Source organism: Lynx canadensis, chromosome D4, assembly GCF_007474595.2.
Source record: "Lynx canadensis isolate LIC74 chromosome D4, mLynCan4.pri.v2, whole genome shotgun sequence".
NCBI lineage: Eukaryota > Metazoa > Chordata > Mammalia > Carnivora > Felidae > Lynx > Lynx canadensis.
Window position 1 is genome coordinate 62,254,720 of NC_044315.2, and position 16,693 is coordinate 62,271,412.

Consider the following 16,693-nt stretch of genomic DNA (forward strand, 5'->3'; position numbering starts at 1 on the left):
AGCATCTCTGAAAGTATCATCAGGCAAAGCCCTGTGGCTCTTAGACTGCAAGGAACCCATGCCAGACACTGATTTCTTCACTTCTAACCAGATCCTGTCACGGGGCAGCTTTATCTTAACAGCTCTACCTAAAAAGCAGTAATGGCCAATTACATTTATATAGTACTTTACAGCTTACAAAGTTCTTATATATTGGTCCATTAAGTCCATCCAGTCATTCAGTAAGGTAGACACAGGGCAACTATCTTTAATCTCATTTCATAGATAAGGAAAATACCACATAGAGGTTAACTGTCCTGAAATTACACAGCTAGTAAAGGAGAAAGATGGCACAGGAATCTCAGTCCTGCCCTAAGCCAGGACTCCTACCAACCACACTTAGGCTGCAGGCTGTCTCCAGGTGCCAGCATCCGTTTGGACAGGCCAGCGTGCATCAGCCCTGCTTCCCCCCACCCCCCCTCCCGCCCTCCCTTCCTTCCTTCCCCTCCTTCCTCCCTCTCTCCCTCCCTTCCTCCGTCCCTTCCTCCCTCCCTCCCTCCCTTTCTCCTTTCTTTCTTTTCTTTTCTTTTCTTTTCTTTCTTTCTTTCTTTCTTTCTTTCTTTCTTTCTTTCTTTCTTTCTTTCTTTTTTCTTTCTTCTTATACTTACAAGTGTAACCAGAATCAGGCCCTAAATCAGTTTTTCTCTTAACCCAGTATTTATTCAGTTGTTCCAGTGTTGTACATGTTAAAAGAATGGTGTTGTGGGGCACCTGGGTGGCTCAGTCGGTTAAGCGTCTGACTTTGGCTCAGGTCATGATCTCCCAGCTCGTGGGTTCAAGCCCCGTGTTGGGCTCTGTGCTGACAGCTCAGAGCCTGGAGCCTGCTTTGGATTCTGTGTCTCCCCCTCTCTCTCTGCCTCTCCCCTGCTCTCGCTGTCTCTCAAGAATAAATAAACATTTTTTAAAAATTAAAAACTAAAAAAATAATGGTATTAGGGCAACTTGGTAGCTCAGTTGGTAAGCGTCCAACTCTTGATTTTGTCTCAGGTCATGATCTCACACTTCATGGGTTTGAGCCCGGCATCGGGCTCTGGGCTGACAGCATGGAACCTGCTTGGGATTCTCCCTCTGTCCCTCTCTCTCTCTCTACCCTACCCCACTCTCACTCTCTCTCAAAAAAAAAAAAAAAAAAGAGTGGTGCCTAGCCACCATCACAATTCTGCAACATAGTTTAATAAAAAAATTCTTCCTATTACTCTCAAAGCTAACTACCATGGCAGAGCACATCAAATTCTTCCTAAATTTTTGAGAAAATTAAGATTAGTTGGTTGCAAGCCTACACCAAGACTATAATCAAGAATGTCATTAGGGCAAAGCCCAGTTAAATTGGTCCAACAACAGGACGTCGAAACAAACTAGATGTCCCTTTTTGTGAAGACATTCTAATCACATCTTTCAAACCCCTCATAGGCCCTACATCCATGGCAATGGAAACTTGAATACTCCACTCGAATGGGAAAGACCCTGCTTCTTTCTGCGGTGTCTGACAGAACTAGTTTCTTCTTGTCAAAACTGGGCAAATGCAGCTCTCTATGGAAGCCACATAGGAGGGTAGAAAAAAATCATCTCCTCCCAGGACTCAAACTGTCCAGGTCCAGAGGCAGATCTGTGCCACACTGCAAACAAACACTCCCAGTCCTGAGATGCTAAGCCATTGGATGGCCAAGTCATTTAAATGATTGCCCTTGATCTGATTCTCTGCACATCAGGCAATCTTTTGATTACTGAGTTTCTTATTGGCCCATTTCTGAAGTTGCCATCTAGGCCACTAATTTGGAGAAATCCCCATTCTTGGGACTTAGGTCTGATCTGGAGGGTTTGCAGGGCACGCCAGTGCCTCACAGTAGCACCTCAGAGATCTGCAGCAGCAATGTGTCCCTTAAATCTTTTCTGCCCTGGGGGAAACAGCCCCAGGTCCTTCAGCCTACAGTTGGGAGACTTTCTTTGCTCTGTGGTGCACAGGACCCAAAGTGGACATTGCCAATGATGTCATCTTCAGTTGACTTTCTCCCTTTTTTATACTCTGAGCCTCTGGGGAGCTATAAGCATTGCTCTAGAAAAGACTGTACAAACCAGACTAATTGGCAGTCCTTCGAAAACTGCTGTCTGGTCAGTTTCCCTTAAGATAATAGAAAAAAGGAGAGGACAAGGTAGGACTATTTTGTGCGTGAACATTCCGCCATATTAATAAATCTCCTGCTAAAATGTTACTTGCTGTGTCATAGACAGGATTTTTTTTCTCTTCAGTTTTTCATATAAACTAGAATAGCACTGATTCTTTTTCTAGTGTTTGTTTGCTAAATTGGACCAAAATAGGTCGAGTTTATAACATAATCCCCACGAAGATTACTAGAACTTACACATTCTGTAACAAATTAGTTGGAGAAAAAACACTTAAATTTCAGGACATTTACTGCATCTGAGAGTTTTAGGATGAAAGGCTACATCCGGGGCTAGGTTGAAATGCTGTTAATGGCCACTCTGATGCAATATTAGCAGTTTCTTCTTATGACCCAGTTCATTTTTTAAATGATAGAAAAAGATGAAGTGAAATGTTAAAAAAAACGACTCAGTCACAGAGGTAAATTGTACAGGGAGGGGTGAAAAGCTGAGTTCCAGCTCAGCTGTATGTAGTTTGCCATGTAGTCATAGGTAAATCACTTACCTCTCTGCCTCATTTTCCTTATCTGCCAAATAAAAATGAATCACCTGAAATTCCTTTGAACTTGGGCCATGAACAGTGGCGCTGGACCTTATTCCCCAGGGATATGCATAGGCTCATGTTCTCCTCTCGGACTGTATCCTGTGTGTGCATGTGTGTTGCTGTCGTTGCTTCTGTTTGTTTGTTTTAATCTTTTTGGAGAGGGAGATGGAATATGAGTAGGGGGAGGGGCAGAGAGAGAGGGAGACACAGAATCTGAAACAGGCTCCAGGCTCTGAGCTGTCAGCACAGAGCCCCACGTGGGGCTCAAGCTCACGAACCGTGAGATCATAACCTGAGCTGAAGTCAGCCGCTTAACTGACCGAGCCACCCAGGCACCCCATGTTGTTGCTTTTGTTTTAAGGCAGCAGGTATATAAATAGGATACAGGTTATGCATTGTTCCCAGCTCTAATCCCACCGCCCCCCTTTTCCCCAGCGATCACTACTTTTACATCAAGAGCCACAGCTCTGAAGAACTGCACAGTTGTGGGCGGTGTGCCGCCCGGAAGATTTTTTTTTTGTTAATGAGTCAAATTTTTTTTTTTTTTAATTTTTTTTTCAACGTTTATTTATTTTTGGGACAGAGAGAGACAGAGCATGAACGGGGAAGGGGCAGAGAGAGAGGGAGACACAGAATCGGAAACAGGCTCCAGGCTCTGAGCCATCAGCCCAGAGCCTGACGCGGGGCTCGAACTCACGGACCGCGAGAACTTGACCTGGCTGAAGTCGGACGCTTAACCGACTGCGCCACCCAGGCGCCCCAATGAGTCAAATTTTTTAAACATTAATTTATTTCTATTCACAGACTGAGGGTCTAATGATATATTCTGATAATTGCATTCTTTCTTCCAAATCTGCTTTACTTGGTTCTACCAAAATGAAAAATAAAAACAAAAACAAAAAACAAAACAAAACAACAACACCCTCCTGCAAACCTCCCCTTCCAAAGAAGTCTTCAGAAGGCCGAGCGCCCCTGCTTTCTGGACATCCTGATCACTCTAAAAGGCCGGATCCCCTGTGTGCCCTGTGGCTGTCTCTGTTGGAGGCCCAGAAAGGTGTGCAGTAACAAGGGTTGCCCAGGGGCTGATTGTAAGTGGCTTCTTGGAATTGAAAAGGAAAGCTGTTTGCTTTCCCCAAAGAAAGAGAAATGACCGCTCAAACAACAAAGTCTAATTTATCACCTCACAGCCCTTCTTAATGGCAGTGAGATCCATGTGGCTGCCAAGCCAGACAACCGCACGTGTGTGTCTGTCGAAATGACCAATATTCTCCTAGAGCAGTTCTCTTCATCGGGGCTCATAAACAGAGAGGCCGTCCCCCTGCCTGCCAGGAGCAAGGCTGTTAGATCAATTAGCGGCACTTCAGCCACCCAGATGCTTCCACCTTCTGAAAAGCAGCCTTCTCCCGCACAGCTCACACTGAACTGGCACCTGCTAGCATCCATACGAATCTCAGGCGCTGATGATGACAGGCCGTCCAGCCAGCCTGTCGATTGCAGGGACGCACACTCGGGCGTCAGCAGTTGGCAAAGCGTGGAACAAAACCAGAGTCACATGAAAACATCAGAGCGACACAGGAGTTAGCACAACCCATCTGGCCACTTCTGCTCAGATGGGAGCCGGTGGGAACCCATTAGATAAGCAGGCGTGGACCCCAGATCGGGAGCTTTCACCACAGGACAAAAAACCTTCAGAAGGGGAAGTTAAGTGGACAGGGCTTTATATCAGAGTGTAACCCAGATAGCGGGTTACATCTGGGTCTTCTCTGTCCCTTGAGATCTAAACAAGCATTGCTTCAAATCCCACAGCCTATGGAAATCTGAATTCTGTGACTTTGCAGAGGCTTAGTGCCTCTGCCTCACTCTTGCTTCTTGCTTCCATGTCTGGTATCTTAGCTCTGCAGCTTGTCAGGGTGCTTATAAAAAAGTGGTATGAGCCTAGTAGACCTTACAAAAAGTTGCATCACTGAGGAGAATCGCACTTCCTAGCCCATCTTGATATAGTTCACAGTCCATATGACACTTTTCCATTCTCTTAAGCCTTGTTACACAAGGTGTGGTTCAAGGGACCCGCAGCACCTGTATAACCTGCATGCTTGTTGGAAATGCAGAGCCTTTTTTTGTTCTTTTAAAGTTTATTTATTTATTTTGAGAGAGAGACAGAACATGTGAGCAGGGGAGGGGCAGAGAGAGAGGGAGAGAGAGAGAGAGAGAGAGAGAGAGAGAGAGAGAGAGAGAGAGAATCCCAAACAGGCTCTGCACTGTCAATGCAGAGCCTGATGCGGGGCTTGAACTCACAAACCAGGATATATGACCTGAGTTGAAACCAAGAATCAGAAGTTCAACCAACTGAGCCACCCAGATGCCCCTAGAAATGCAGCATCTTGAGCCCCACTCCAGGCTTGCTAAATCAGAACCTAGATTTTAATGAGATGTCAGGAGACTCTGTGGGTTAAAGTGTAACGAGCACAGATGTAAAGTCCTTCTCCATCATCTCACCATGGAGGATTCTCTTTGGCCTGGCCCTTGCTCTACACAATGCTAAGACTTCCATCTTCTCTTTCTTCCCCCTCCTTTCTCTCTCTCTCTGGTTCTTTCATCTCCTCCCTCCTGTCAGGAGCTTCAAACATTTTTTTTTTTTTTTTTTTTTTTTTTTGTCACCACAGAATAGCCCTACCCTGGAGCCTCAGGGCCACTCACCACCTAGGTCCCAAACGTCTCACCTGCTGCCAGCCCTCAGGTCCGTTCTGAAGCTGATTACAATATTTGTCTAAACAAGGTCCTCCCTCCCCCAAGAGGGACTCTGATACCAACTATAACAATAAAAGACATCTCTCTGGTTACAAAAGATATCCCAGGTTTTGTAAAGACATCTGGCTTCAAAACAGACCCCTAAATCAATTCCAGGTTATAAACTATCACACAAGTGTCAGACCTGGGGAAACTGAGTCTCAGGAACAGGAAAGTGACCGGCTCAATGTAGTTATTGGCAGGGGCAGGACTAGAAAATTTCTCATACTTCCCAGCGTGGGCTTCTCTCCACTATACCGAATCATTCATTCTACTTGAACCTGAACCTTATGTGGCCACCTAATTCTCTTCCTGAGCAATAACTGAGTCATCTGGGCAGCAAATCTGCATTGAGTGCCTGCTGGGTATAGCAAACATCATTCAAAGATGAGAAGGGGCAAAACAGACCCAGTTTTCCACACTACTTGCCTTCGCCCGAACTGCTCCCTCCCACCGAACTCCTCATTCCCATCCAATCTGCCCCAGCAGACTTCTCATCTTTGAGAAGCCCCAGCCGGGAGCTTCCGGAATCCTCCAGACAAAACTAATCACTACTTGCTCTGTGCAAGCACACTAGCAGAGCACTTCCTCCATTATTTGTTAGGTCTTTGTTTCCTCAGTGTCCCTTCTGAATCGAAGTTTCCTCTAGGGAGGCTCGAACCCCATGGTCCTCAGTACCCAGTACAGAAGATGCTCAATAAATGTTAGTTTTCTTCCCCCTTTCTTTCCCCTGGAAATCCCTACCAGTTGATGCTATTGGTCACACAAACCTTGTCCTTAACTCAGCTCCTTCATCCTCAGGCAACTTGCCCCTTTCTGGAACTGGGCTGTCACAGACCCATCCTCTTCCCATTGCCTCTCGTTTCTCCTCCCGGCCTCTCCTGGCCAGCCCTCTTGTAGTCCGTTGCTATCCACAGGTGCCAGCCTCGCCACCACGACTTGTGTGTGACTTTTTGAAAATCCTCCTGCCTTCTGGGCCTCATCTGCAAAATGAGTGGCTTTGCCTCCTTCGCTGGAGCTCTGGATAGCCATGTGGCAACTCACAGGTGTATTATAATCAGTTGTGAGGTGCTTTGTAAGTAATCGTTTCATATAATCCTAAGGTTTGCCGATGGTCTTTTTTAAGAAATAAGATTAAAGGTCATCCCTGTGACTGGCACTCTCAGCAGCATTCTGATGTGCTTTCTGGAATAGGAGAAAAAGGCGTGGAGTCACAGGCAGGGATCCCACACAAGCTTGGGCGCACACACCTTAGGATTGTCATATCTCACAAACATAGTTTTCCGTCATGCGTGCCCCAGCTGGGCAAAGGCTGATCTATAAGATTCTTCTCTGCTTCATCTTCTGTTGAGCTCTTAAGGTCTGCAGAAAAGACTGAAAATTGTGACATTGTGGTAATCATGAATTTCCAAATCCCTCCTGTGATGTGGTAGCTCCTCATAAAATTTAAATCTCACTCAGGAATATTTGAATGGGTCACGCTCTTCTAATTTTTTCCTCTTTCCCCTTGGCTTTGCTTCCAGGAAGCGAGAGGAAGAAAACAAACGAAGAGAGGCAGAACAGCAGAAGGGAAGGATGAGCCCAGATTCCTGCAGATCCCAAGCCCCTCCCTGTGTGCCCAGCACCCAGGCTGAGCCCCACAGGCAGAGCTGGACCCCCAGCAATCAGCATCCCACCAGCAGCGCAGCCCAGGACCCTGAGGGGAGAGCCTGTCGAGGATCTCCAGGCAGAGCCCCCCAGAGGGAGGCTGGGAACAGCCCCCCAGATGTGCAGGGAACAGACCCCAGAAAGCCAAATGGTAGGTACCCTTGTTATCTGATGCCAACCCGTGGACTGTGGGCTCTCTTGATTGATGTATTTATTCCAATTCATTTAAGGTAATTATGGCAGCACCTAAGACTGCAATTTTATTATATATTTTCCATTTATTTCCTCTGATTCTCATTCCTGTGTTTCTTTTTTCCCCTTCCTGTGGACTACTTGAACATCATTTAGGATTCCATCTTGATTAATTTATAGTGTTTTTGAGTGTATTTCTTTCTACAGTTTTTGTGGTGGTTGCTCTGAGTATTACCATATACTTACATGTGTCATATATATACATATGTGTATATATATATATATATATATATATGGCTTATAACTATATATATATATATATATGGCTTATAACTAATAAGACTTCACCACTTTTTAAAGTTTATTTTTTTATTTAATTTGAGCGAGAGAGAGAGAGAGAGAGAGCGAGCACATGTGTGTGCAAGTGGGAGAGGGGGAGAGAGAGGGGGAAGAGATAGAATCCCAAGCAGGGTCTGCACTGTCAGTGTGGAGCCCAACACAGGGCTCAAACCCACAAACCACAAGATCATGACCTGAGCCAAAGTCGCATGCTCACCCACCTGAGCCACCCAGGCGCCCCGACATTTTACCACTTTGAGTGAAATGTGGAAACCTTACATCCATTTAGGTACCTTTACCTTCCCCGCTTTTAAATATCATTGATTATCAGATGGCATTCTAATTTTTGTCTCAATCATCAAATATAATTTATAAAAGCCATGAGGAAAAGGACACTCTCTTCTTTGTACCCAGAGTTCTGTTTTCCTCTTGTTTCATCTTCCTTCCTCGTGCTCCAGATTCCTTCTTTTATCATTTCTTTTCTGTCTGAAGAAACTTCTTTAGTCAGTATTTAAGGATAGTTCTGTTACCAACAAATTCTTTGAGTTTTCCTTTGAGGAGGTTTTTGTCTCATTCCTGACAAGTTGGTGAGCCAGATCCAGAATGTACACTTGAAAGGGGCCGTGCCCCTTCTTCTGGCCCCCATGGTGTCAGATGAGAAATCCAGTCGTTCGAATGGGTGTTCCTCGGTAATGTTTCCAGGTAACATGTCCCTGCTCTCTGGCTGCTTTCAAGATTTTTCTTTATCTTTAGTTTTGAGTAGTTTAATATGATGTATCTTGAGATGGATTTTGGGGAGTTTGTCCTGTTTAGATTTCACTTAGTGTGTTGGGCGTCCCCAAGACCCCGCCCTGCCCCCACCCGGTTTAGTAATTTGCTAAGAGCACTCACAAGACTCAGCATGTGTTTGTACTCACAGGTGGGATCTATCATAACAAAGGGCTACAAATCAAGATCAACAAAGGGAAAAGGCACATGGAGCAAAGTCTGGAAGAAACCAGGTGCAAACTTCCAAGAGTCTTCTCCCAGTGGAATCACACATAAGACATGCTCAGTTCTTCCTCCAGCAATGAATTGTGACAACCAGTGAGCCTTTTATCTACCAGGAAAGCAAACCTAAACTTAGGACTCCAGGAATTTTATGGGGTCAGGGATATAGGTACCATACATCTCTAGCATATACTACGACTCCAACTTCCCAGAAGGAAGACAGGTATTCAGTGTATATTATAATATTTACACGAAGCAATTTAAGTATATTGAGCCATTCTTATAAATTAGGGAACAGTGAGAGCCCTCCAGGAATCTAAGTGCAAATGCCAACATAGTGAAAAAGGCAATTAATGTCTTAGTATTATTATAAACATAGTTCTGACTTTGTGGACCCCAGAAACAAGTCTATTAGATCTCATGGTGACCCAATTCAGGGCTTGGACAATTCATTCTATCTCTCAGAACCTTAATTCCTTAGCTATAAAATGGGGAGGCATACTCAAAAACCAGCAAACGAATAAACAAAAAAAGCAGAAATAAACTCATAAATACAGAGAACAAACTGATAGTTGCCAGAGAGGAGGGGAGTGGGACAATGGGCAAAACGGGTGAAGGGGAGTGGAAGGTACAGGTTTCCAGTTATGCAATGAGTAGGTCATGGGAAAGAAAAGTACAACATAAGGAATATACTCAATGGTATTGTCATAGTGCCGTATGGTGACAGATGGCAGCTATTTGTGGTGAGCATAGCATGACAGAATTACTGTGTTGTACACCTGAAACTAAGGTAACGTTGTGTATCAGCTATACTTCAATTTTGAAAAAGAAAGAAAATGAGGGCATACTCTACCCTGCAAGTCAGTTATAAATGGAAATAAAATAATTAATGTAGAAAACGTATCATAGCCCACGACTCATCGTAGGTCTTCAGTAACTACTATTATTAAACCACACTGATGATCTAGCCAAAAACAACTACATAAAAGCACACATGAATTATCATAAACATACCCAGAATATAATTCCATAACCCACTTTGTAGTGATAATGCATCAGCAAGGTATACTTTAAGGAGGTCTGATGCCTTGTTATATATTCATTCAGGTAGTGTTAACTAAACTCCCATGATGTAACAACCATGCTGAATTTGAGTAAATGCCTTCTTAGCTTGAGGTCACTGCATATTACATTCCCTCCATCCCTATGGATAAAAATGCCTCTTATTTTTCAGATCTCAGGATGAATGTTCCTCCCTCTAGACAGCCATACCTCCCCACTAAACAAGCCTTCATTTTCCTGCTATATGCTCCCATAGGCCTTCTGCACCTCCATGTTAGAAAGATTGCCACCTTTTATTGTGATTATTACTGGCTTATTTGTCTATTTTTTCCTATAGATTATAAAATCTTAAGATCAGGGTTGTTTCATTTATCCGCTGCTATGTAAAAAAAACAAACAAACAAAAACTACACTAAAATTAAGTGGCTTAGGACCACAATTTATTATTTGTCATGACTCTGTGGGTTGGAACTGCAGTTCCTCTACAGTTTCACCTGGTGTCACTCATGTGACTACATACAGGCGGAGGGTCACTTGAATTGGGCAGTCTATGATAGACTGACTTGAATGTCTGGCAGTTGATGCTGGCTATCAGCTGGGATTCCTTGACTCTGCTTTACATGGTCTTTCATCCTCCATTAGGCTAGACTGGCCTCCTCACACAGTGGTCACAGGGCATCATTCTAAGAAAGCAAAGGCAGAAGCTACAGGACCTCTTCAGGAATAGGCTCTAAAATTTGCATGCTGCATTCTATTGATCAAAGCAAGTTATATGACCAGCCTGACACTAAATGTGATTTAGAAATATACTCTACTTTTGTGCACACTAAGATGGAAGCAGTTTTCGACTATTGAACACTCTAGCACAGGTCCTTTATGGCCACAGATTATTCACATTCCTCCCGCAGGCACAATATTCTCACTGTTTTCTCAGGACCCAAAAATGTCATCTCAGTCACCACATGAAGCTTGAAGTTTGGGCTCTTGAGGCATATGTCATGTCCAGATGTTGTCAAGTTTCCCCAGGTGTGAATCATTCCAGTTCAGGGACTAGTCAACCAAACACACACATTATCAACCCCCAAACACACCCAACAAGCAATGGTGAGGCAGGGACAAAATAACCATAGTAGACACCCTTGCTGCACAAGGGGAGAAATGAGAGGCACATAACAGTCACTAGCCCATAGCAATTCTGAAAGCCAGCTGGCTATACCTTAGCAGGTCCCCTACTCTGAAGTATGGAATGTTCCTTGATTAGGCTATGGTTTTACCCCTGTGTGTGGTTTCCTAGTCCATTATTCTCCTTGTCACTTGGCTCTTCCACCTGGGCTTTCAGTTCTGCTCTCTGAGACATCTTCCTTTCCATAAGACATAGCCCATGTTTGCAGTTAAATAGCTTTCTCAGCCTATTTCTGATCAATAGGAATTTGAGGTTCCAGAGGCTCCCGTTTGTTTTGAACTGCCTCAGCAGTTCAAGCTGGTGATACTCTTTGTGATGCAATTACCCCAGAAACTTTCTGGGTTTCCTATGAATCTGATTGGGTTCACTCCATGTTCTAAAACTACATCCAGGGGTGCCTGGGTGGCTTAGTCGGTTAAGCATATGACTCTTGGTTTTGACCCAGGTCATAATCTCACAGTTTGTGAGTTTGAGCCCCATGTAGGGCTCCACACACTGACCGTGTGGAGCCTGCTTCAGATTCTCTCTCTCTCTGTCTCTCCCTCTCTCTCTGCACCCCTCTCAGAATAAATGAATGAATGAATGAACGAACAAATAAATATTACAAAAAATTTTTTTAATTAAAAAAAAACTACATCCATAATTATTTCCCAGACAGGCCTCTCTCTATTTTGGGTGGCTCAGGCTGCTGTAGTAAAATGCCCTTGAAGTTCTTAAAGTTCTTTTGTTTAGTTTAGAAGTGCCTACAACACACCATCTTAGATATTTTTGAGGTCTTAATATAGGGTTGCACAGTAATTCTCTTGATTTGATCTTTATCCATAAGTTGTATTTTACTACGAGACTCTTTCACTGGCTGGAAAGAATGAAAATGGGAAACAGTTTCTAACCCAGCACATTTTAGGCTCTGTATATTTCCTCTAGATTCCACATGCAAACTGATAAGTTCTTTCCTAATTTTCTTTCTTTCTCCCCACACCTTATCATACGCAGCTAAAAAGGCCAGTTGATATTTTCTTTGGTGATTGAAACTGGAAATCTCCTAAACCATGTTTATAAATTCATTAGGTATGTTTTCTGTCTTCTAAGTTACTACAGGTAACTTATGCCAATTTTGCCCTTTATCCTGCCACTGAATAATACAATGGACCATTCTCCAGACGCCAGTAGTGATTTCCTCTTTGCTCTTTCAGCCTGTGCTAATAGTCTCTTCACTGCCTTTCCAGCTTCTGTTCACTAACCAGTCCAAGTCCATGTATGGGTTCTTTCTTGTTAGGCTGTTGGTTTCTGTGTTCGTTATCTCTAGTGACATAACAAGACCCCAAAAACTGAGTGACTTAAAACAACGATTTATTATTTGTCACAATTCTGTGGGTTGTCTGAGCAGTTCCTCTCCTAGATTGCTATGGCTCACTCATGTGGCTGGTGGAAGGTTGGCTGGGCCAGAAAGTCCAAGATGGCGTCCTTCACATTGGTGCTGGCTGTTGGCTAAGGTGTCTCAGTTCCCTTCGCATGCCCTTTCAGCCTCCAGGAGGTTAGACCATCTTCCTTGCATATCGTTCTCAGGGCCGTGCTCTAAGAGAGAGAAAGCCAGAAGTGACAAGCTCTCTTGAGGCCTGGGTTCCAAAACTTTCGCATCACTTCTGCCACCTTCTGTTAATCAACTCACAAGGCCAGTCCACATTCAAGGGGATGGAGGCATAGACTCCACCTCTGGTTTGACGATGTTGCAAAATCACATTCTACACTGGGATGGAAAGAACCTTTGGCCACAAGGAGCAATGTGTCTCTTATTTCTGTGTACCTAGCACTTCTGAAGCAGGGGAGCTCCTCATTTATCTGAGGGCAGGAACTGGTGTCCTGAATAAAGAACCTTTGGGAAGAGCCAGATTCAAATATATGGACAGTGCCTCAGAGAAGCCCAGCATCCAAACTTGGGGGAAAAGTAAGAGGAATGGAGGCTAGTGAGCCTGATTCAGGTGTAAGGAGAGGGAGCTGCAGTTTCACGGGCAGCCTTTGCCCTCCTTTACCTGCCTAAGCGGCCAGAGTGCAAAGGAAAATTGGGAGATACACCTAGGAATCGAGACTGGCTGTTGGACTGGAGCTTCTCTAGCACAGTATTCCTGGGAAACCCCAACATAATTGGGCAGATGGCACCCCGAGCTACTTTGTGTTTGGCTAAGAGGGGTCATGAAGAAGGGTCTCAGCTGCTTCAGCCAATCAGTACTCACACAGTGTAGACCTTGAGAGGTGGGCATCCCACTAGGAGCCCAGAGATGGGAAATGTGGGCCACTTCTTTTTCTCCTTCATCCTGTCTCATAGAAATAGACGATGTTAGAGCTTGAGGGTCATTAGAAAGCATCTAGTACAGCCTTCTCAACACAAGTCAGGAAACTGAGGCCATGGAAGAGGAGTTTGCCCAAGGTCTCTTAGTAAGTGATTTCTTTCTTCTCTCACATAGTAATTCTTCCTCTCTTGTTTACAGAGTGTGTAGAGCATCATGGCTAAGTGCATGAGCTTTAGAACCAAATAAACTAGGTTCACATTTAGACCCTACCACTTACTAGCTATATAATCTTGATCAAGTTACTTAACCTCTTGAAGCATCCATTTCTTTATTTGTAAAAATAATAATAATAATAGATGGTAATACTGCCTGTCTTAGAAATTTGTGAACATTGATGAGATAACCCATGAAAAGATTTAAACACAGTGCCTAAAGCACTCTATAAATATGAGCTGTTATTATAATTAACCTCATTATTATTTCAAATAAAAGGTAGGGAAGGAAGGAGACATAATATTTAGGAAGATCACTGAGCCGGAGGCTGGGTTTAGAGGGCCTAACTAAGACACAGTAGCAGAAGGGTGAAGAGTAGAGGATGGTCTGGAGAGTAGAATTGAGAGGACTTGACAGCAGATGGCCTGTGGGAGGTGGTAAGATAAAGTTGTCTTTGAGTCAGTGTGGTTTTCAGGAGAGTCTAGTGGAGGAGAAACTCACTGTTTTAAGGGCCATCCCTGGTGTTATCTTATTTCTCACCATATGGGCTGCCGAGCTAGTGGGTATGACTGGTGGGAGTACGTGGGCCCTTACATTCGGCACGTGTACAATGGGTAAGGCAGAAATGTCAGTTACCACCTATATGCCAAAGACTCCCTGACCTCTTCTCCTTGTTCCGATTGACTTATGTCTTCACTTGGATGTCTCAAAGGCGTCGCAAACCCAACCTATCCAAGACAGGACAGATGAAAATTTTATGCAAACCTGCTCTGTATACTGGTTAACGATATACTCATCCATCTGTACGTTCAGTCCAGGAGTAATCCTTATCTCCTTTTCCTTTACCACCCATGCCCCATCTGTCACCAGGTCTTATCTCATTTACTTCCTAAATATCTTTCAAACCCATTTTCTCGCTCTCATCTACCACCATATATTCTGCCTGGCATCTTCTTACCTTCATCTCTAACTTCGACTATTATAGTAGCTTCCTAACTGGTTTTACTTATCTGCTCTGGCTCCCCTAATCCATTTTCCTCTCTGTGAACAGATTGGTCTCTTCAAAAATGAAACCTCATCATATCTCTACCCCCGCCTTAAAGCCCTGGAATTAACCACTTCTCCAGTGAATCCTGGTTCCCTTTGTTGAAGAATGGTATTAGAAATCAAGATCTGGGGGGTGCCTCGGTGGTTCAGTGGGTTAAGCAGCTGACTTCAGCTCTGGTCATGATCTCATGGCCTGTGAGTTCGAGCCCCACATGGGGCTCTGCTGACAGGTCAGAACTTGGAGCCTGCTTCTGATTCTGTGTCTCCCTCTCTCTCTGCCCCTCCCCCGCTTGCCTCTGTCTCTCTGTCTCTAAAAAATAAATACACACTAAAAAAAATCTTTTTAAAGAAATCAAGATCTGAGTGCTAGGTAGGCATATTACTACTGGAGTACCATTGCTCCTAAGCCCTTTCAGCAGACAGAGCTAAAAATTATTTACATTTGTTTCTGCATCTAGCTGTGTGTATGTGTATCACACACACACACACACACACACACACACACACACACACACACACACTCCGTGAGTTCATATTTATGATACCTCCAATTCTATTCAACACCACAGAGTTTATTCTTTTCTATTTGAAGTGCTCCCTCCAGCAGTGAAAGATCAGCTCCCTTCATCTATGATATATACGTTTATTTGTTCAATCCTAGTATATAGCACAGCAGTTTCAGAATTGCTAACCCATACCCCTCCAAGAGACAGACTTACTACCTAGAGCATGATATTTACAGACATTACTTTTTGTCCTTTTTGTCTTTACAGTATTCAGCCAAAATCTGTTTTTGTGAAGTTACTTAGGTCAGTTTTCTTCTTCACCTTTTAGTGTGGTTACCTAATTCATTTGTAAGATAGTTAGGTTTGTTTGTTATTATTTATATTCCATTTTGAGTTCTTTTCCACATTCTAGTTGATTTTAATTGTTGGGCCTTTTTTTTTGTAGTTGGGTAGTTTTTATTTAAACAGGAAATGATGTTTTTCCTAATTACAAAATTAGTTAATGTCCATTACAAAACAATTTTTGAAAGATAAAAGAACAAAAAATAAATAAAAATCTTCCTTAATCTTAACAACTCTTATAACTTTGGTTCCATTCCATCTACTACAACTTTCCTTTTTTTTTTTAATTTTTTTAACATGTATTCACTTTTCAGAGATAAAGAGAGACAGAGCATGAGCAGAGGAGGGGCAGAGAGAGAGGGAGACACAGAATCAGAAGCAGGATCCAGGATCTGAGCTGTCAGCACAGAGCCTGATGTGGGGCTCGAACGAAGGACTGTGAGATCATGACCTGAGCTGAAGTCAGTCACTTACCCAACTGAGCCACCCAGGCACCCCTAGAACTTTCCTTTTTTTAATTCAGAAAACTGTGGGCATCCTGTTTTGAGATCTTCTTACATTGTCTCCTTATTTTCAACAAAAATGTTACTAGCTGCTTAGTATTATATCAGATTATGAATACAACATGACTTGTTTATTCATGTCTGTGTTGTAGGACATATAAGCTAAATAGACTTTCATATAAATTTTTGTGTACATCTCTAATTTTTATGGCTCTTTAAACATCCTGTCAAATTTCATTCCGGGAAGGTTGCAGAAGGTTGTCGTACCCTTTTTTTTTTCCTATAATTTATTTATTTTTTATAATTTACATCCAAGTTAGTTAGCACATGGTGCAACAATGATTTCAGGAGTAGTTTCCTTAAGCCCCTTACCCATTTAGCCCATCCCCCCTCCCACAACCCCTCCAGCAATCCTCTGTTCTGTATTTTAAGAGTCTCTTATGTTTTGTCCCCCTCCCTGTTTTTATATTATTTTTGCTTCCCTTCCTGTATGTTCATCTGTTTTGTCTCTTAAAGTCCTCATATGAGTGAAGTAATAATGATATTTGTCTTTCTCTGACTGACCGATTTCACTTAGCATAATACCCTCCAGTTCCACCCATGTAGTTGCAAATGGCAAGATTTCATTCTTTTTGATTGCCGAGTAATACTCCAGTGTGTGTGTGTGTGTGTGTGTGTGTGTGTGTGTGTATGTATACATATATATATATATACACACATATATATGTATGAATATATATATATATATATATATATATATATATATATATATACACACCACATCTTCTTTATCCATTCATCCATCGATGGACATTTGGGCTCTTTCCATACTTTGGCTATTGTTGATAGTG

The 16,693-nt window shown here is 43.1% G+C and overlaps 1 protein-coding gene across 3 annotated transcripts in view; it reads left to right on the plus strand.

The window, feature by feature from the left end:
- The window catches only part of INVS (inversin), a 158,181-nt gene that overhangs the window by 118,763 nt on the left and 22,725 nt on the right, over positions 1-16,693 (plus strand). For all 3 annotated transcript variants that reach the window (XM_030294433.2, XM_030294435.2, XM_030294434.2), the window contains exon 13: positions 7,054-7,328. In XM_030294433.2, the coding sequence (XP_030150293.1) occupies positions 7,054-7,328 (275 nt within the window). The remainder of the gene's footprint in view (positions 1-7,053; positions 7,329-16,693) is intronic.